Raw genomic sequence first — 18,416 nt, 5'->3', positions numbered from 1 at the left:
CAGTAACCAGGCTGGGTAAGGCCGGATGTCTTCTGGGATGATTTTTAAAGTTGGTCACTCGCCAGTCGGTAGGCTTAATGCTGAAGACCGTGGTTCGGAGCCCACATTAAACTTTAGGCCCAGTCAAGATAAACCCATAGTTGGTAAAAAGAGACTTTAAAATATATCTAAAAAAAAACACGTTTAAAGTACATTTAGTATAGTATAAGTCAAGGAAATGTGGATTGTTTTTATGTACCAAATTTGTCTAATGGGCTTTTGATAAAGTAACTTTTAGATTTTTTTGTCATAATAATATTACAGCTCTGGTTAGTATCAATTTAGAAGGTTAGACGTAATAATCTTAATTAGTATACAAATACAAATTGGAAAAACTTCTTCAACAACTTCAGTAATATGTGCTTTTCCCCTCTACAAAGTATTTTATTTTTTAATCTGATATTTCCGCAACATCCTGGCCTAAAAGACCGCTAAAACAATAACCAAAATTAAATATTTTTTCTTTGTTTCCACCAGAATCGCTAATTAGGTCTCGGAAAGTGAAAAGTGGAAAAAGAAACAGTTTTTACTCGTCGAAATTCTTTTTCAACTATTAATTGGGGCTCCGCTTCTATAACTTTAGAAAATTAAAGGCGAAAGAAATATCCGGCGTTCTCATTTATCTCGACATTTATGCCGTGGTGAAAATTAAAGAGATAAAAGACAACGGACGAGCACGGTAGCGATTCGCCGGCGAAAGTAGATAAAGTCCAGGAAGGCAGCATTGTTTTAAACGAGGATTGCGTTTAAAAGAATCCGTCGCAGGCGGGATAAATTCGCAACGGCTAGGGGGCCTGGGCCAGAGTGTCGGGAACGAGCGACGAGATGTGCCGCCAGTTCGGTCGTTGCAATTCCTGGCCAGGATTATTAGTTAGATGTTTTATTACAGCGTTTCTTCTCGAGGTCTACGTCGAAGTACGTGTATTAACTTTATGCTATGACCTTTTTTGCGGGAGGTGGTGGGACGGTAGAGGGGCATTGTAAAGTTCGGTGAATTATTTGGCATTAAGAAGGATAAGTTTCGAGAAGTTTCGTAATTAAATTTTTCCTAGTCGGTTACGGTTTAGCTAAGGAAAAGTTTCTTTTCGCATTTTACAACATCCACGAATGATTTGTTGTATCGAGAAGTTTATTTTTCTGAAAGTTGATTTTATTTTCTTAATAGTTTTTACAAACGCACTTATTCAATATGTTGCTTAATGATTTAGAAGGTATGTTAAGTAGTCAGCTAATACAGTTTTTTTATTCCTGCGGACTTATATTGATAAATTATTCTACACAATAAGACATATAAACCCTCAGTTTTTCTTGATTTAATGACGTTTCAACAAGATCTTGAAAACTATCTATATATTCTCTCGATATAAAGCGGTTTTGCGGTCATTTAACCAAAAATTAGTTAATATCTAGAATTATAGTCATATTTCAGAAATATTTGCACATAACTTGAGAACATAAGTTTTGTATACAATGGTGGATGGATCTAATCGGGATTTTCCCTATTCTAGATTTAACACTAATATCAGGCCTATAAATTAGTTTCAAAAATCGATACAAAGTATTTTGTCAATGTATAATCCATCGATAGCCGCTACTTTTTCTCAACTTTTGTAAAATTTAGAGATTTCATCTCGCAATAACGGGGTTTTTTAGGTTATCCATGCATCGACCCTCTTTTTTGTATCTTCATAAGAAGTGAAGCACTACTCAGATAGGTCAATACTCATGTCGAAACAAGTAGCAGAAGCTGGAGCAAGATCTGGGGATTATTGTGGATATGGTAGAACTTTATATTTTATTGTTTTCAGCTAAATTTTCTTGGTTCTCATAAAATTTCGAGCGTTAACGTACTGAAGAATAACATTGTTGTATCTTTGTTCGTATTCCAGCCGTTTCTCATTCAGGGTTCGGCTCTAATACATCAATTATAGTCTATTGCAATGTCCATTGATGGTTTCATAGACTAATGCTTTCAAACCCTTCTCTTGAACTTTTTTGACAGCCCAGGATGCTCTCTGTCCTCGGAGTAAAAATCATCACTTTTAAAATAACATAATTAGTATCTATATATTTAAATCAATGAAGCGTAGTTACCAAAAGCTACGCACGACGTTCGATGACCCTCAGATGCATTTCTATTCAAGCTGAAGTAAAAAAGTAAAACTTCTCGCAATGCATTTTCAATGTTCTAAAAAATATTTCTCTTGTCTGATCAATGATATAAATCTGATAATGTTATATATCAAATGGGTGCAGCTTACTATATTTTTTGCGTGATAAAAAGATCAGATTGAGATTTCATTAAATTGTAAATACTAATATAACTGTAATAAACTCTGGATTGGCCAATATGTTCATCACATCTAGAAACCAGAAACATAATAGAGATCTAAAAATCTAGTATCATTTCAATATATCATATTTTACTATTTACAAGAAATATCATGACCACTGAACTTTGTTAAGTAGTAGACAGGAAGAGGTTAGAAAACTATGAAAATTAAATTTAATTTTCAATTCAATTCTATAAACTTATTGAACATCTGACATATAATAAAAATCATTATTTGTGATATTATTACTATTAAGTTTTGTAGTAATTAATGTAGAGTAAATATGGAATAAAAAGCTAAATTTTAATAAGAATTTCTCAAAATAATCTTAACCGCAAAAACGTGTAATTTTTAGGCAACTATTATAAATAGCGAAAATAACGGAACTTGTTTTTCAAATGATGTAAAAGTCTGAATAACAGATAATTATTTCACAATGCTGTCATTTAATTTTTTAAGCCATAAAAAGGTTTTTGGTTCACAATTAAATACTAACATTATGTTTAGTCCGATTTAAATTTGTTTAGTTAAGGACGCTGTATACTCTAACAACTGTAACAACCATATATAAATAAATGAAAAACTGACAGAGGCTAGCAACAGAGGAGGCTGATGTTGGATTGGCAATCATTCTGCAGTTACACGAAGTATTTTTCGACAAGGTTTTGTTGAGTTTGAGTAATGCTCAAATTAGTCGCTGTGTAAGATTTAAGATTTAGGATTTGTTACTATAAAATAGGTTTCAAGGACGATGTAAAATACTCAATGGTGAACTTGTCTGACCGCATACATCCATCACGCTATTGACTAACGTAAAAAGCTTTGAGTAATCCTCCTGGACATAACCAAAGCCTTCGAAAAGGCGCGACGATTTGATCGCAAAGACCTAAGCGCTCTCATCAAGTTTCATCTTTCGGACAGATTTTTCCAGATCTATATCAGGAAAAGACTTTCCAATCGAAAACAAATCGACAGTGACACCTCAAAGTTCCCCGCTGGTCCCAGCCTTATTAAACCTCTTTATTTCAGATCTGCCGAGAAAAGAACACATTCACGGCGCGTTTTACGTTGACGGCACTGCTTTCTTCATGGCCTCCAGGTTCAAGGTTACAATTCAAGAACAGAAGCAGCTCGATCATGCGGTCAAGTGGTTCAAATCCTGAAGGTTGCAAATCAACCACCTGAAAACCAGAAAGTTTCCGGAATAGTAAACCTGCTATCTTCTCTTTTGCCCTTCTAGCAGACTTCTCATCTCCATCAAATGCTTATATTACAAGATGTAAATTCGATCCGTTCTACTCTACGGATCTAATGTCTACTTCAAGTTTGTAACACGCATCCGGGTGAAACAGCTTCAATTTTCCAAAACAAGCTCTTCAGATGATTTTTAAACGCTCCATTATTTCTCCGAAATAATCAAAATCATAAGGAAATTGACACTCCAGAAATCAAGCAATTTATATCATTCCACGAACAACAACTCAGCTCCAGTTCTTCTGAAAGCGTACTGTTTCGCGAGCTGGTCGACATGCTGGGAACTTAGCACCGCGTGACCTCTCACCTCCCCCTTTTTTTGCCCTGAAATGACCTCATCTGTCGCTGCTGTCATAACTTTTGCCCCCCTACACATCCAGTCATGTGTTAACTCAAGTTTGCGAATCAATAGTTAGTTCCACCATCTGCTATTTCGTGTTCTCGTGCCCAATAACGGCTGCCATATCCCCAAATTTAATGCAGTTGCAGTAGGAACTCGCAGCTGCCAACTGAGTGGCGGTTTCCGTATAGAGTATTGGTAAACCCAGAGGTTGTCCTTCATAACCCGGTCCAACTGGTCATTCCAAGGCAAGTCTCCACTACCAGGTATGAGTCGCGCATACCACCGCCTGGTTTTAGGCCAGGACAAAAAATCTCAAATATGAGTTGAAGTTGCTCTAATATAAGATCACCAAATCGGGGTAGAAGAATGTAATTTTGGTTATATGGCCGCCAAAGGAGGATAGCACTGATCCATGTTGCTAAGCTGTAGAATTTGGAGACATTAAGAGAAACAGGCAGCCCCATTCTCTCTAAAAAATGGTATGTTTAAGTCTGACCTTGCGATGTGATATGTTGAGTGAGAATTAAGGGTGTTGTTTATATTAAAATGCAATAAGATCATTAATATTGTTTGTATAGGCGATACAGCATACAACCTCATATAGCCTTTAATGTTCAAGTAAATTCCAAGCGTTTAAATCCAATTACAGAACTTATATTAGGTCACATATTTTGATAAAATAAAACATCAAATGTAGAAATATTATGCATAAAATTATTCTTACTCTTATTATTACGTTATATCATAATTTTGCTTATATGTAATTGTAAAACGAATGAATAAATAAGTAATAAAAATAAACATTTACCTTAAACACTGACAAATTGTCGACACCGCATTCCAAAACTGCTTCCCGTCCAATTGCCACCGTCTCGTTCCGCAGGGGTCCGGAGAAGCTCGGTACGTCTGAAACCGAGAGAAAAAAAATGAGACACTATGTCGGATTATCCCGTTGAAACAAAATAAACCGAATGGGCCAAACAATATGTCTCGGAAAAAATGGTCGTTATTCTCGGGACCCTTTAAAGCTGCTTTCGGCCCATAATACATAAAAGCGCGCGATAAAAATATAGATATACGGGGAATGTTCGATAGATTTTAAGAAATAATAGGCTGGGAGATAAAAATCCATCGTAAAACATCAATAAAACGAGTGATAAAAAATGTGTAACATCCCAACACTTTTATAGAAATATTTGGGTTTTTTAACCCATGGGTTCTTCATTGCTATAAAGTGTTAAATTGATTTTGTCGATTGTTTTACTGTTTTAGAAAAGTAAGTTGCAAAACAATAACAAATATAAATAATGCTGCAAAATATGAACAAATGAATGAAAAATATTGATAATTTAACTTATATGTTTTGTTCCAGTTTAATTAAGTAAAATTGGCATTTTGATGTTTGAAAAGGGAACTTTTCAATTTTAATCATTGTTTTGGCCTCATTCCTTCCTTATATATGAAGCAATATAGATGTGATTTAATTTAAAATTAAATAAATTGTTCACTAAAAATTATATAGAAATTATAAATTTAAGTTTTGATATATCGGCAAAAATCGCCCCAATATGGTCTTTATATAATATTTTTATTAGGCCACACTCGTAGTACTCATTTAGTAGATGAATCAAATGTTGCAACATCTTCAATATTTATATCATTATTTAGTTACTAGATTGTTACTAATCCTTCGCGTCGGATTCGCGCAGTGATAAAGGCGACAGGACGGTCCACCTACTGTTTCGATAGTCGCGAGTTCCAATCGTGCTGGGACCTGGTCGTAAATTTATGTTTGTGATTGTTTAATATTTAGGCAAGAGTGCAAAATCCGACAAGGAAAATGATCACAGTCACGCCAGCAAGCAGGCTGGGTAAGACCGGAGCCCTTCTGGGGTGGTTTCTAAGTTGGTTACTCGCCAGTCGGTAGGCTTAATGCTGAGGATCGTTAAACTGTAAGGCCAGTCCAGATGAACCTACAGTTGGTAAAATGTAGACTTTAATATATATATATATATATATATATATATATATATATATATATAAACTTGTATTGTATTTATATTATTTTTCGCAGAGAATCCCTAAAATTGAATTTCGTATGTCCATATGAGTTTCAATACTTGCTTGTATACTAGCGATTTATTACTTACTGTAATTACGATTTTCTTGCAATATTTCTTTATATGTTCCTTCCATCGAAGTTTGTTATCATGGTTGATTCTGAGATACTTATTTTTATTGTCACTTGCTTTTATTTATTTTGGAATTTTTCATATCTTGTAATCATCATCATTTTAGTCATATTTCAAGCGTCTTGAACATATTTTAATTGAAATGCTGTATTGACCAAGCAGGTAAGTTTTATAGATCACTTTTTTGGTAGTTTTTGCAGCAATTGTCCTTTTATTAACCCATTTCTGCCCAAAAATAAAAATTGTGAAAATTTATGATATTTTTCATGAACTTTAAAGTAATAGAAATAACATTATAATTAGTACAAACTGGTCGTATGTGTTGCCATCTGGACAAAGTACTGCAATTTACACAGATTGCGCAAAACTGTTGATTATATAAAAATCTGACCAAAGTTGATGGCATCGCTCATGAAATTGTGAAAAACACGCTGTGTGAAAACACACACATTTCTTGCATATATAGATCTTCTGGATTTTGCAAACCTTGCATCTCTTCCTTGTATATTCTTCATTGGGTATTATAATTTGGATTTATAATTTGGATAATAATTAACTGACTAACAGTAGAGACTGTTGCCAGTTGGTACATTTTCCAGGAATTGAAAATAGCACTAACATATGATGATATATATATAAAAATAAACTTTGAATACACTATATGAATCATTCGCTGGAATGTCATAGGTCAAATATGTCCAGGAAAAATAATGTACATGTGTATTCCACATATATAGCTTTCATAATATGCACATACAATTTCAAATAAATATATTTTGATATTTGAAATAAATTATTGAAAAATATTGAAAAAAACATGTCTTCAATGATTTATTTTTATCACCAAGTATTAGACTAATTGATAAATATAAATACATAGAAAGAGAGCTTTTAACAGATGCATGATGACTCTTGTATAATGAATTAATTTTGACTGCATTCATAGCATACACGCTACACTAGTAAGAAAGAGGTTAAGTAATTTTGGCGTGACTAATTGAATCTTAGAATTTTCACATTCTAGGTTTAGCAAATTATTCTTAATATCATTTTCTTTGATTTGGAGTTCCTTTCTGGATACCTGTCCAAATTTTACGTAGCCGCCTTATTAGGTGGATTGTGTAGACATTCCAAAGGGTATAATTTGTTTGGATCGTCATCTCTTAGATTTCGTTGCTGGTTATTTATGGATTTGTTTTTAATTTAAATTTACTACTTTTTCAATCTTTGACTTATATTGTTTAATAGTTTTATTTTATGCTATTCTATTTTCTTGTCATTTTTTACGTTCTTTCATTTTTACAAAAAATATATAGGTTCTAGTTAATAATAAAAGGATAAGGGTGTAAATGCAAATAAAATAGCTAGTAATCCGTTAAAAACAAACGATAAAAACACCTTTTATTAAAGATAATAAAGTCAAAGGGGAAAAACAAATAAAATACATCAAACAAATAGCGAGGCCCTCGTACGGGGTTCGAATAAAGCCGTAAAAAAACGAGCTCTAGTACATAGAGACAGAGACACAAGTCTGTATCTCGAAGCCGGTTCCAATATGCGCCAGAAATCCGTTCAGGAATTTTCCGGGCAAAGTGGCTTTTTCCTATACGGAAAATCCGTCCTTATTCAAATATATGAATAAATTTACGTGCCGTGTCGGAAATAAAATGGAATTGTACGGCGAACTTTGAGAAACTTATACGCTTTTTGACGGACTCGTGGTGCAATTTGAGGTCGCGAGGGAACGGTCGGTTGCAGTGGACCGGCGCCGCATCGGGTATAATGTGTGGTAGCAGGACAGTGATACGTTATTATCAAGGTGAGGAACACGGAAAACTTCGCAGCTTCGCAGGAGATTTTCGGGCCTAATTTAAATAAATAATAACGAATTCACGGGATTTGAATTTGAATTAGAGTGGATTAACTTTTATAATATTGGATGCATAATTCTCGCTGTTTTGACAATTGTTCTACTTATAATAAATTGTTCATAACGACGGCATTTATTTTTTAACCGACTTCGAAAAAGGAGAAGGTTCTATGTTCGGTTGTATATATATATAATTTTTTTTAATGTATGTTCGCCGATTTCGCCGTCAAATGTGAACCGATTTTCAAAATTATTTTTTTATTCGAAAAAGTGGACTTACAAATCAGGATATTTTGGGGGAAGGGGGGAAATCGACAGAAGCTCAAATTTTAAAGGCACGTACAAAGTTTCCATATATTTTTTATCTAAAATAATCAGATATATAGGCATGTTACTGCTGAGCTGATGTGATGGAAATTCGGAAGTCGTTCAGTGCAAAAGCCATCCAGTTTGCTTTTTAAGCACTAACTATAGTTTGTAAGACGTCGCAGGGATATTCTAGACATGTGCTTCTATGGTGTAATAGTTAAAGCCTTTAGCTCCCAAACGGAGGTCGCAGGTTCGATACCTAGCGGTGACAATAACTTTATTTGTTGTTGTGTAATTAGAACATTTGTAAAATTACCTAGTCTATATAGTAGTGGACACTGGGGCCTGAAACGCTAGTTATTTTCAATTATTGTTGTTTATTCCCATTTTTTCTCATACACATAATTGCTACTCATTGTAATAGTATATAAAATAACTGCGTAATTTATTAAGTAAATATCTAACACTAAAAAGAGAAAAATAACATATTCTAACAAAAAAGTCGAATCCACTTCAAAATGAACTCACTAGAAATTAAAAAATAATGAAGCTTAGATTTTTGACACAAAAACATTTTAAAATAAAACATGTACCTAATAATCCTTTTGGTAACTAAGTAAAATTAATCAAAAACATTATATAACCTATATGCTACACGTATTTTATATTCTATTATATATACAAAACTTTGCTTAACACCAACCTAAACCTATCTATCTATTTACTATATTATTTTAACTACCACCAACTGATCACTTTGAAGCCGATGCCGAGCCCAAACAATACCAGGTGTATAGAATAAAATGGCCAATGCGTTAAATAGACAAATATTTCCATATTATTGAAAATTATGTAGTTTTTTTCCGAAACCGAGACACCTGGTATAGCTCAGACCACTATTCGTTCTTTATAATGACGTTTTCGTTTAATCTTAAAATATGTTACTGAAAGGAAGTATTTCGCGAAAATTTTATTCCATTGCTGTTTTGCAAAAATAACCTTATTTATGTCGAAATATATAAGAAACATGCTCTAGCTAAAATTGCGTGAGGACATGAGTTTAGGTTCTTCAAAAATGGTGATGGTGAGATCAAGGATTCTGATATGTAAGGCGTTCTCTATTAGGCAGGACCGCTAAAATGAAAAGACAAGGAACTGAAGACTTTACTAAATGAACATTCATGTCTAATGCAAAAATGCTGTGTAACTAAGCTATTAAAATCATTAAAAATGATAGAAATGATTGAAAACTAAATGAATTAAATTCTGTATATTTTGAATGCAGATTTTTTATACCATAAACATTGCTTTTATAGCAAAAAATGACTTTCTTATTGCATAGTATTGTTATTTTCGGTGAAAAGCATATACACTATTAGAGGTATAAATCAAAAGCCGCTTCATTACCAGAGACGGCGCCAGTAGAAAACGGGGATCAAATTGGCGAAAGAGAATTCAATATGCTAAGGCAAAATATTTGTTCATAACTCTTCACCATTTCCTTTTTTTAAATCCAACAAAGTGAAGCTGGGGCATTTATAACAAGTAAAACACATGGTAATTATAATAGTGTTACTGAATTAGAGGGTGCTGAGAGGCTTGAGGGGTCGGGACGGAGAACCGTTGGATGAAGATTGTATAAATTGTACTGGTTCTTTTCTGGCTGATTGTAAAAATCAGAAAGAAATAGCCTATTTATTCAACAATTAGGTTATTAAACAACGTATTACTTAAGATTTAGAAAATGTAGATTTAGATTTAGATTCTTCTATAAGGTTCTCAGGCTAGAATACTGTTAGAGTCTCTATATATTCAAGACTGAGGTCCTTCAAATACGATGCTTAAAGCAATTTTTTTATGTTCCTCTCCTAGATTATATTAGAAATTAAGTCATTTTTTTAATATGTGACACTCAAGACACAGTTGAAGAAAAAATTCAGAGAGGTAGTTTGCAATGGTTCGGACACGTCCGTCCCAGGGAAGGTGAACGAATTCATCACACACTTCTATAACGAAATCGACCTTTTGGGTGGAAAACAGAGCGAACGACTTCGAAAAAGACATGGATCAAGATCATCGAAAATGATCTGAAACATGGGAGGGGGATTTAGTGAAATATGTTCGAAGTTATGCTGCACCAACTGCAGCATATTTGTTCAAAATCAGAAACTGTCAACGAGTGCCTCTTATTGAGTTTGATGATGATAATTCCCCATCAATTAAAAACCATTGGAATTGTTTAGAAAGACAAAGGGGAAGCTACCATCTGAACAAAAGCCTAGGATTATTAAACCGCGTGCTTTCACATGTCAGCATTTGTTCCAATGTTTGAAAATAAGGGTTTTTAAGGGTTAATCGATTAATCGATTTTTGAGTATGCTCAAACGAGAATGAATTGTTGAGAAATTAACCTAAATCTTGGATAGTGGTGGACAGTTGTAAAATCCATATCGATGACCATGACAGATTGTGCAACTACGAAACATTCGATCCTATTCAGAATTATGCACCACCTGATGTATAGTACGAAATTATTTAAGATCACTTCATTTTTATTATTTAATTTATATTTTTAATATTTTCTCCCTGTGTACAGAGTAACGTTAGTTTCTGATCGACAATATTTTGAATCATGACTTATTCATATTGTTATTGAAATGAAATCATACGTCAACAAAAAATAGCTACTATATTTGCATACTTCCAACACCTTCAATATTACGGTTTTGTAACTATTGAGTTGGATGATAAATTTTGAATTGAAAGGGAAATGTCGTAAGATCTTATCGATATATTTCCCATTCTCCATCAAATAGTATTACCAGGAGTTCGTACGTGTAATTTGTAATAGTGCATCTGTAGGTAGTAGTAATATTTGCCAGACGTTTTAACACAGCAACGAATTTAAGATTTCGGTTTATGTGTTGGTATGGATATAAAGTTTAATTTTAGATTTGTCACATTTACACTCACATGTGGATGATTTTGATACAGTTTGAAACCCTTAGCCAATATTTAATAAAACGTTATTCAACAGCCTCCCCCTGAATTCGCTATTGCTGTACCGAAGAATAAATATGATGTTTTGTTCCAGATATTGTATTAAGGAATAATTTTGTACCAATTTGTTCAAAATGCAAGCTGCTGTTAAAGACCACATAATTATTGTTGGAGCTGAAAGTATTCAATTGTAATGCATCACAGCAGGATGGTGATACTTTATCGGGTTAGAAATATCTACAACTTCGGAAATCCTTGAGCTTAATTCACGAAATCATCAGAATTTTGTTTGAATTTATAGTTTCATAAAGTATATCCTCACCGATTAATATTTTAATTAATTAATGAATTAATTTTTTAGAGAGAAAAAACCTAATACCTACACACCAGTTTGGGTTTATTAACAAGCACTCAGCAATTGACCAGGTCCACAGAATAACAGATGTTACTGATAAAGCCTACGAAAGTGAAAAAGTATGCTCAGCTATATTCTTAGATGTAGCACAAGCCTTCGATAAGGCTTGGCATGAAGATTTTGTTCAAAAACTACAAAAAATTCTACCAAAACAACACACCGAACTATTAAAATCATGCATTACAAACAGAATGTTTAGAGTCAAACAAGAAGAAGCTTCCTCTACAATAAAAGAAGCTAAAGCAGGTGTACCACAAGGAAGTGTACTGGGACCAATGCTTTATCTACTCTACATTTGTGATATACCACAGATGGAAAATATTACGATAGCTACATTTGCTGATTATATTGTGATTATGGTTGTCGGAGGCAATAGTGAAAAAGCCTCACGAAAATGACAACAGGCAAGTGACAATATAAATAATTGGAAACAAGCTTGGAAAATAACAATTAATGAAAGGAAATTTGTACATGTGCATTTCACTTGTAAACAAACCGTACAAGCACCAATAAGATTAAATAATACTATCATTCCATAGAGCAACAACGCTAAATATCTCGGAATGAATCTCGATGCAAAATTTCGCTGGAAGTAACATATAAAGAAGAAAAGAATAGAACTGGAATTGAAATGTAGGAAAACGTACTGGTTAATTGAAAGAAAATCACAATTATCAGTACATGTAAAATTGCTATTATATAAGCAAATACTGAAACCTATATGGACATACGGAGTTCAATTATGGGGATGTTCTGCAAAGAGTAACATAAATAAAATACACATTTTTCAGAACAAAGTCCTGAGAGATATTGTGGGTGCACCCAAATACTGTAGGACTGATTACCTACATCGAGACCTTCAGATACCCACAGTCAGTCAAGAAATCAAGAGAATTTCAAGGGGGCATGAGGAAAGACTCCATTCTCATACGAATATTGAAATATTGGAACTATTGGATACCACCAGAATAGGACACAGACTCAAAAGGATCAAACCATTTGATATTGTGTAGAGTTGTGTAGTGAGTTGCATATATTAAAAAATACAGCAGTGACATGCATAAACATTATGTCATCAGAGACTGAGATAGGGCCGATGGGTCGTCCTAGTTATATACCTAGATTTAAGTTATCATAAAGATAAATTGTAGGTTAGACGGAAATAACTAGTAACAATGTATTAATTAAGTAATAAAAAAAATTGAAATTAATGTAAAATATAGTGAAATCTTTAATAAGTGCTCTAATATGTTTTCCAGTAGGCAGCCTTGCAAGGGATATATATATATGGTATCATCTAGGCTACAGATATATTTATAAGCAAATAGTCACTTAGAAGTTTTATTAACTGTTTTATAGAGGTAAGCATCGAGCTTCGTGCCAAAATGTTTATTTGCCCAGCAATTCTCAAGTGCTTTATTCAAAGCAAAAGCTGAAATTAGAAAAAACAAATAAGAATTCTTGTTGAAAATCGATATATCAAGACCTTCATACATGTTAGATCATGGATCAAGAATTATGACAAAACCCAATTTTAAAAGTGAGAATCTTCTGCTCTACTTCCCATACAACTGAAGATTCACTTCAATTTATGTATATTCGGGTATAACAGATAAAATAAATAAATCTACTACTAAATAATGTAATTGTTGTAACGATGTTTAACTGGAAAGCTTTCAGGACGATCACATTACCTTATATAATGATATGAATGAATAAGAATATGAATTATATGAATGTTTAAAATATCATAAATTTTTAATGTTTTCTTCAGCAATTAATTTTAGATGCCCGTTTATGTATTAAAGTAAATTCAATTACGTAATTTTTCTTGAAAATGTCGTTTTTATGACGGCAAAAAACTTTTTAGTAATTTATTATAATAGCCAAAATTCTAATTTCTTCCCAATTTTACTAAGCATTAACAATGGCATAGTATAGAAATAATCTACTATTAAATACCTTTTTTTAATTTACAGTTTAAATTATAAGGCACTAAATACATTTTACCTCAAATTTTGCTATATTGAAATCTGACTTGTTTGAAGTATATTGAATTAAGTGTTATTATTAAAGATTTTTAGCTTATAATTCATAGGTTCTGAAATTATATCTAAAATAGAAAAATGTTCCCAGTTGAATGCAAGAACGCAAACGATTCGTCTACCTGATAATACATTATCTATAAGAAAGGCATAGATGACAAAATGCCTTATTATTAGGACCTTATTCTCAATTTCAACAGGCAAAATGTGCTTCAAAAGAACCAAAATCAAATTGAAATGGTTGTGGTGACCACACTATGTGTTTTGAAACATATTAAATTGTGAATTATTTTTATAGCCAAAGAAAAACACCTTTAATATATTTAGTTTTTAGAATCCAAGTACTTATTTTCTTTATTAGTATTATTGGTTATTCAATGATCACTTAGCGTTGGGAACGAACTGACACAATGAGATTTAGTATTAGTAGTTATAGTAGGTTTTGTTTAACGATGACTAGTTGCAACTATTTGATATTTGGTCATTGTTTGATGTTGCATTTTCCATCTCTGGTTGATGTTGTATTAGCATAGCCTTGGCTGGACAGAATAATTGTGTTAGTATATTTTGGGTTTTTTATCGGGTTTAAGTGCCTTGAAGAGCTATAATTTGAACGAAAAGTAGTTAATACTGCTTTATGATAACAATCCGCTTGACTTGCTAACGCGACTTAGAAGTTTCTTGGACTTGTGTAATCTTCTCACATACTCCTCTCCCTCTCTCATCAGGCTGACCATCATCTAGATATTATTCACTCCAGTTAATGGTTCAGAATATCTTAGTTGAAAAGCAGACCGATATATTTCAAGTTTCGAAAACTGCAATATACTTTCGCAAGTTATATATAAATGCTGTGAAAACTCTGATAACATATGGAAGAGAAATATACAAATTTAGCAATATAACTATCTCTCATATAACTATAATTCATCGCTCTACAATCCACCAAGTGCATAGAGTACTGATTATTGAAAAGGCTTTCGAAGAAAATAGATAGTGCCGTGCAATATTCCCCGACGTCTCACAAGCTTTTCACCGGATATGGTCTTGAATTTAATATACAAAATGATTAAATTACTGCCGATGATTTACTGTTCGTAACACTTAAACATATTTCGGCTGTAGTTCCACAGGGTAATGTCTTAAGGCTACTCCTGTATCTGCTCTATACTGCTGATATCCCAACAACAAAGATAAGTACCTGGAATATTTTCCGACAAGACAGTTATAGCAAAAGATCTGTCGAAGGCTGTAAAAAAAGTAGGAGTAACAAGGTATAGAAATGGAGTAGATATTGTAGATATTGGAAACTACTACTTAAAGCTCTAAATCTGTGGTAGTTAATTTTGCGTTGAGACGAATTGTCAAAAACCTAATTACATCACTTGACGGCTACCTGATGCATCAAGCAGAATTAGCTAAACACCTCGGAATACACCTCCGTGTAAATTAGTGATGTTATATGGGAAACATCTTGTTTGACAAGAATCAGGGCAGATTATGCTACGTAACCAACGAAGAGCTGCAGAACGACCTCTGAATGAAATGGATATATTAATTGATTCAATATTTCGATTCAAGACATGAAATAAGGTTGCTAAATTACAGTAACAGCAGTACACCTACTGGGCAATACACAGATTGACTACTATAAAACTGTGTAATAATAAATTAATTTGTAAATTAAAATTATACTAAGCATATCTAATGTAAGATGTACTTAATTAAATGATCTATCAAAGTAATTAAATATTCGTTTCTACTTCTCATCAAAATACCTCAATATATCAACAGATACTTTATTATTAAATACCGGAACAAAATATCTGTTACAACCCTGAATAAATTCCAGTTCATTTATAAGGCTACGCTATTCATTTGTAAGGTTTTTGACAAATAAAATCCAATTTACTCAGGGCCGTAACGAAATATTTTCGCTGCTTTGGTTAAACGATATCAAACGCGACAACAAAAGTACCACCGCAGGCGAAGTCAAGCCCGTACAATGCCGGTGACGGTTAATTAAAAATGGCGCGTAAATAAACCAAAAAACGGCACCCTTACTGGATCGGCACCGCGCGACACGTAGCGGTATCATTGTTCCCTTGGAATGGGCGCCAAAGAGAAAATGCAAATTCGTACATAAATATTTAAAACTGAATTTGAGAGGTCGACGACAAAATGGGATTTCATCTAATCGGGACCCGGTACAAAGTGAACGCTGACCTGTAAAATTTGTTTGCGTGTTAGTTTTTGAAGACGCGGCCCATATCGTGGCCTACAAATTGATTACATTTTCTTTTAATATATCGTTTCTCGATTTTTTACATAGCGACTATCTAGATATAATCCATCAACAATTACTTTAATATAATTTACAAACCTGCAAACTTCATTTTGCTTTTGACCTAAAATTGTTTGGATTTTCCATTCATTATATTCCAGAATAAATGAAAAATACTCAAATATGCTTATGTGATAGTTCTGGAATTTTTAAAGGTACCGCGAAACATTAAAGACGACGTAAGTCACACACCGTGCCTACAGATGATATTTAAGTGATAAAAAGCAGTTACCCCTTATTTATAGAAGATTAAGTTTACGATATCGTTTAGAAGGTACCTCGTGCCACAACTTCCAGTGACCGAATCTCCAAAAAAGGGACAATATAGGTAGTGAAGAAAAAAGACATATTCTTAACCCAAAAATTTTAACGCCTCAACAAGATATTTAAATTTACCGAAGAATGAACAATGGAACTTATTTATTGATAGAAGCTTATAGGCTGTTACATTAAAAAAACACGTTTTTGTTATAATTAAAGATGAAGATGAATTGAAAAATTTTCAGAAGGAATGCGAGAATTTCCATTGGACAACAATTTAAGAAAATAATTTGTCCCTGAAAAATATATAAAATTACTAGGCCTCAGCAAGGGAGTTGTAAGGTTGTAGGTTCTAAGAGTTTAAAGGTGTAAAATATGCATTTATAGAAAATGACCAAGTTAAAAATTACCATTATAGTTAATGACATGAATACTTTGTAAATATGAAATGCAGAATATCTTTAAGAGTATATATGCCGCATCCTTTATGATATAAATTTTAAAATAAAATGGGGGCGTACTTGGAATAACAAGGAGGACTGTTCCGATAAAATGTTATGCACTTCGAGAACGTTATCTGTGCCAATATTACTAAAATATCATGAGGAGCTATATTTGGGACTCTATTCTACAGTCTAGTACTACTAGTCTAAGCTAAGTAGAGCTAGGATATAACCCCAGCACTGGGACTTCCCGTCTACATACAAAGTGGGTGACGAATCTTGACAAAATTGATATTGGCTCTATTCGAGACCAAACATACGAAATGTACAAGGACATTAAGTACACAAACTATTTTATCGATATAAACATAATATAATAAAATTATTTTTAGAGAAAATTGTCTGTCGGTAAAGTATACATAATAGCTTTTTGTGCGATATAAGACATCTTTTCATAATCTCTTACAGGGCATAGAGTTTAAATGGAGTAAAGATAACCCTCGGAGGAGTCTAGTGGAACTTCCAGATTTTGCCTTAAAAATAATTCAATTTTTCAAGGCATATAATAAGACCAAGGAAGATAAACAATTTGAATTTGTGTATTTTGATGACACTTGAATATTTCAAAATGGTTCATTGTGGCTCTCTTGGCAAGACAGTAACAAAAAAATTAAAAGACAATAAAAACTGAAGGAAAAAGGTAAAAGGTTTGGTTGATCATTATATTTATTAATAACCAATTCCAGATATATTGCTGATCGAGAAGGATATTCCATTAAAAACTGTTTGGATATGTGGAAGAAAGCATAGTCTACTACTATTTTGAGGAGAGTACGAAGACTAACTGTCTTGCAGATATGGTAAATGCATTAGACAGAATTTAGTGATTAATTTTATGAAGAATGGTGTACACAGAGAGTATCAGAAGAAATAAAATATACAGTGATACCAAGATGAATTGACAAGTGAACACACCATCGAAGGAAAAGTAAAAAGGCGAAAATGCTCTATAATAAAGTAAAATACGTTTCTCAGATATACAATTGTTAATTAGGTGGATCGGGCCTCCAGAGGGATACCACTACATAAAAACGCGCCTAGAGACTCTACCTTATGGGTGGTGTGGAAAAGATTTCAATGTAAACAAAACAAATGTAACCTACAAACTATTATACCTGAGTTCTTAAATGTAATTTTAAGTCCTTCAAATATGTGTTAGATGTACTATAATGTTAACATAAATTATATTTGATAACATTTTTGTTCAATTATTCTATTTAGATTAGAATTTGTTTGTATCTCAAAGCCAAACTGAACTAAAACTCGGAGTTGATGAGGCAATATTGCAATGTTTCGACATTACAAATATCCATGACGTATTACTAAAAAACTTTGAATAGACTATATATACTACGAGATAAGTACAACAGAAATGTTGATTTAACTGATAATGTAATATCTGCCAAACTATTTAATGCAACTATTTCATTCAAATCTGCACCATTATTTTGTAATATAGAAAGAGGTATTAGATCTAACCTTCTTGCTAACATCAGAAACCCAAGGTT

General features: G+C 33.0%; 1 protein-coding gene across 1 annotated transcript in view; it reads right to left on the bottom strand.

The window, feature by feature from the left end:
• The window catches only part of LOC143200255 (neurotrimin-like), a 328,665-nt gene that overhangs the window by 143,444 nt on the left and 166,805 nt on the right, over nucleotides 1-18,416 (bottom strand). The window contains exon 2 of the mRNA XM_076410681.1: nucleotides 4,778-4,875. Coding sequence (XP_076266796.1) covers nucleotides 4,778-4,875 — 98 coding nt within the window. The remainder of the gene's footprint in view (nucleotides 1-4,777; nucleotides 4,876-18,416) is intronic.

This window comes from Rhynchophorus ferrugineus, unplaced genomic scaffold, assembly GCF_030347505.1.
Source record: "Rhynchophorus ferrugineus isolate W39M unplaced genomic scaffold, kcgeb_rfMv2 rfM1, whole genome shotgun sequence".
NCBI classification, from domain to species: domain Eukaryota; kingdom Metazoa; phylum Arthropoda; class Insecta; order Coleoptera; family Curculionidae; genus Rhynchophorus; species Rhynchophorus ferrugineus.
This window is presented reverse-complemented; position numbering and strand designations above follow the sequence as displayed.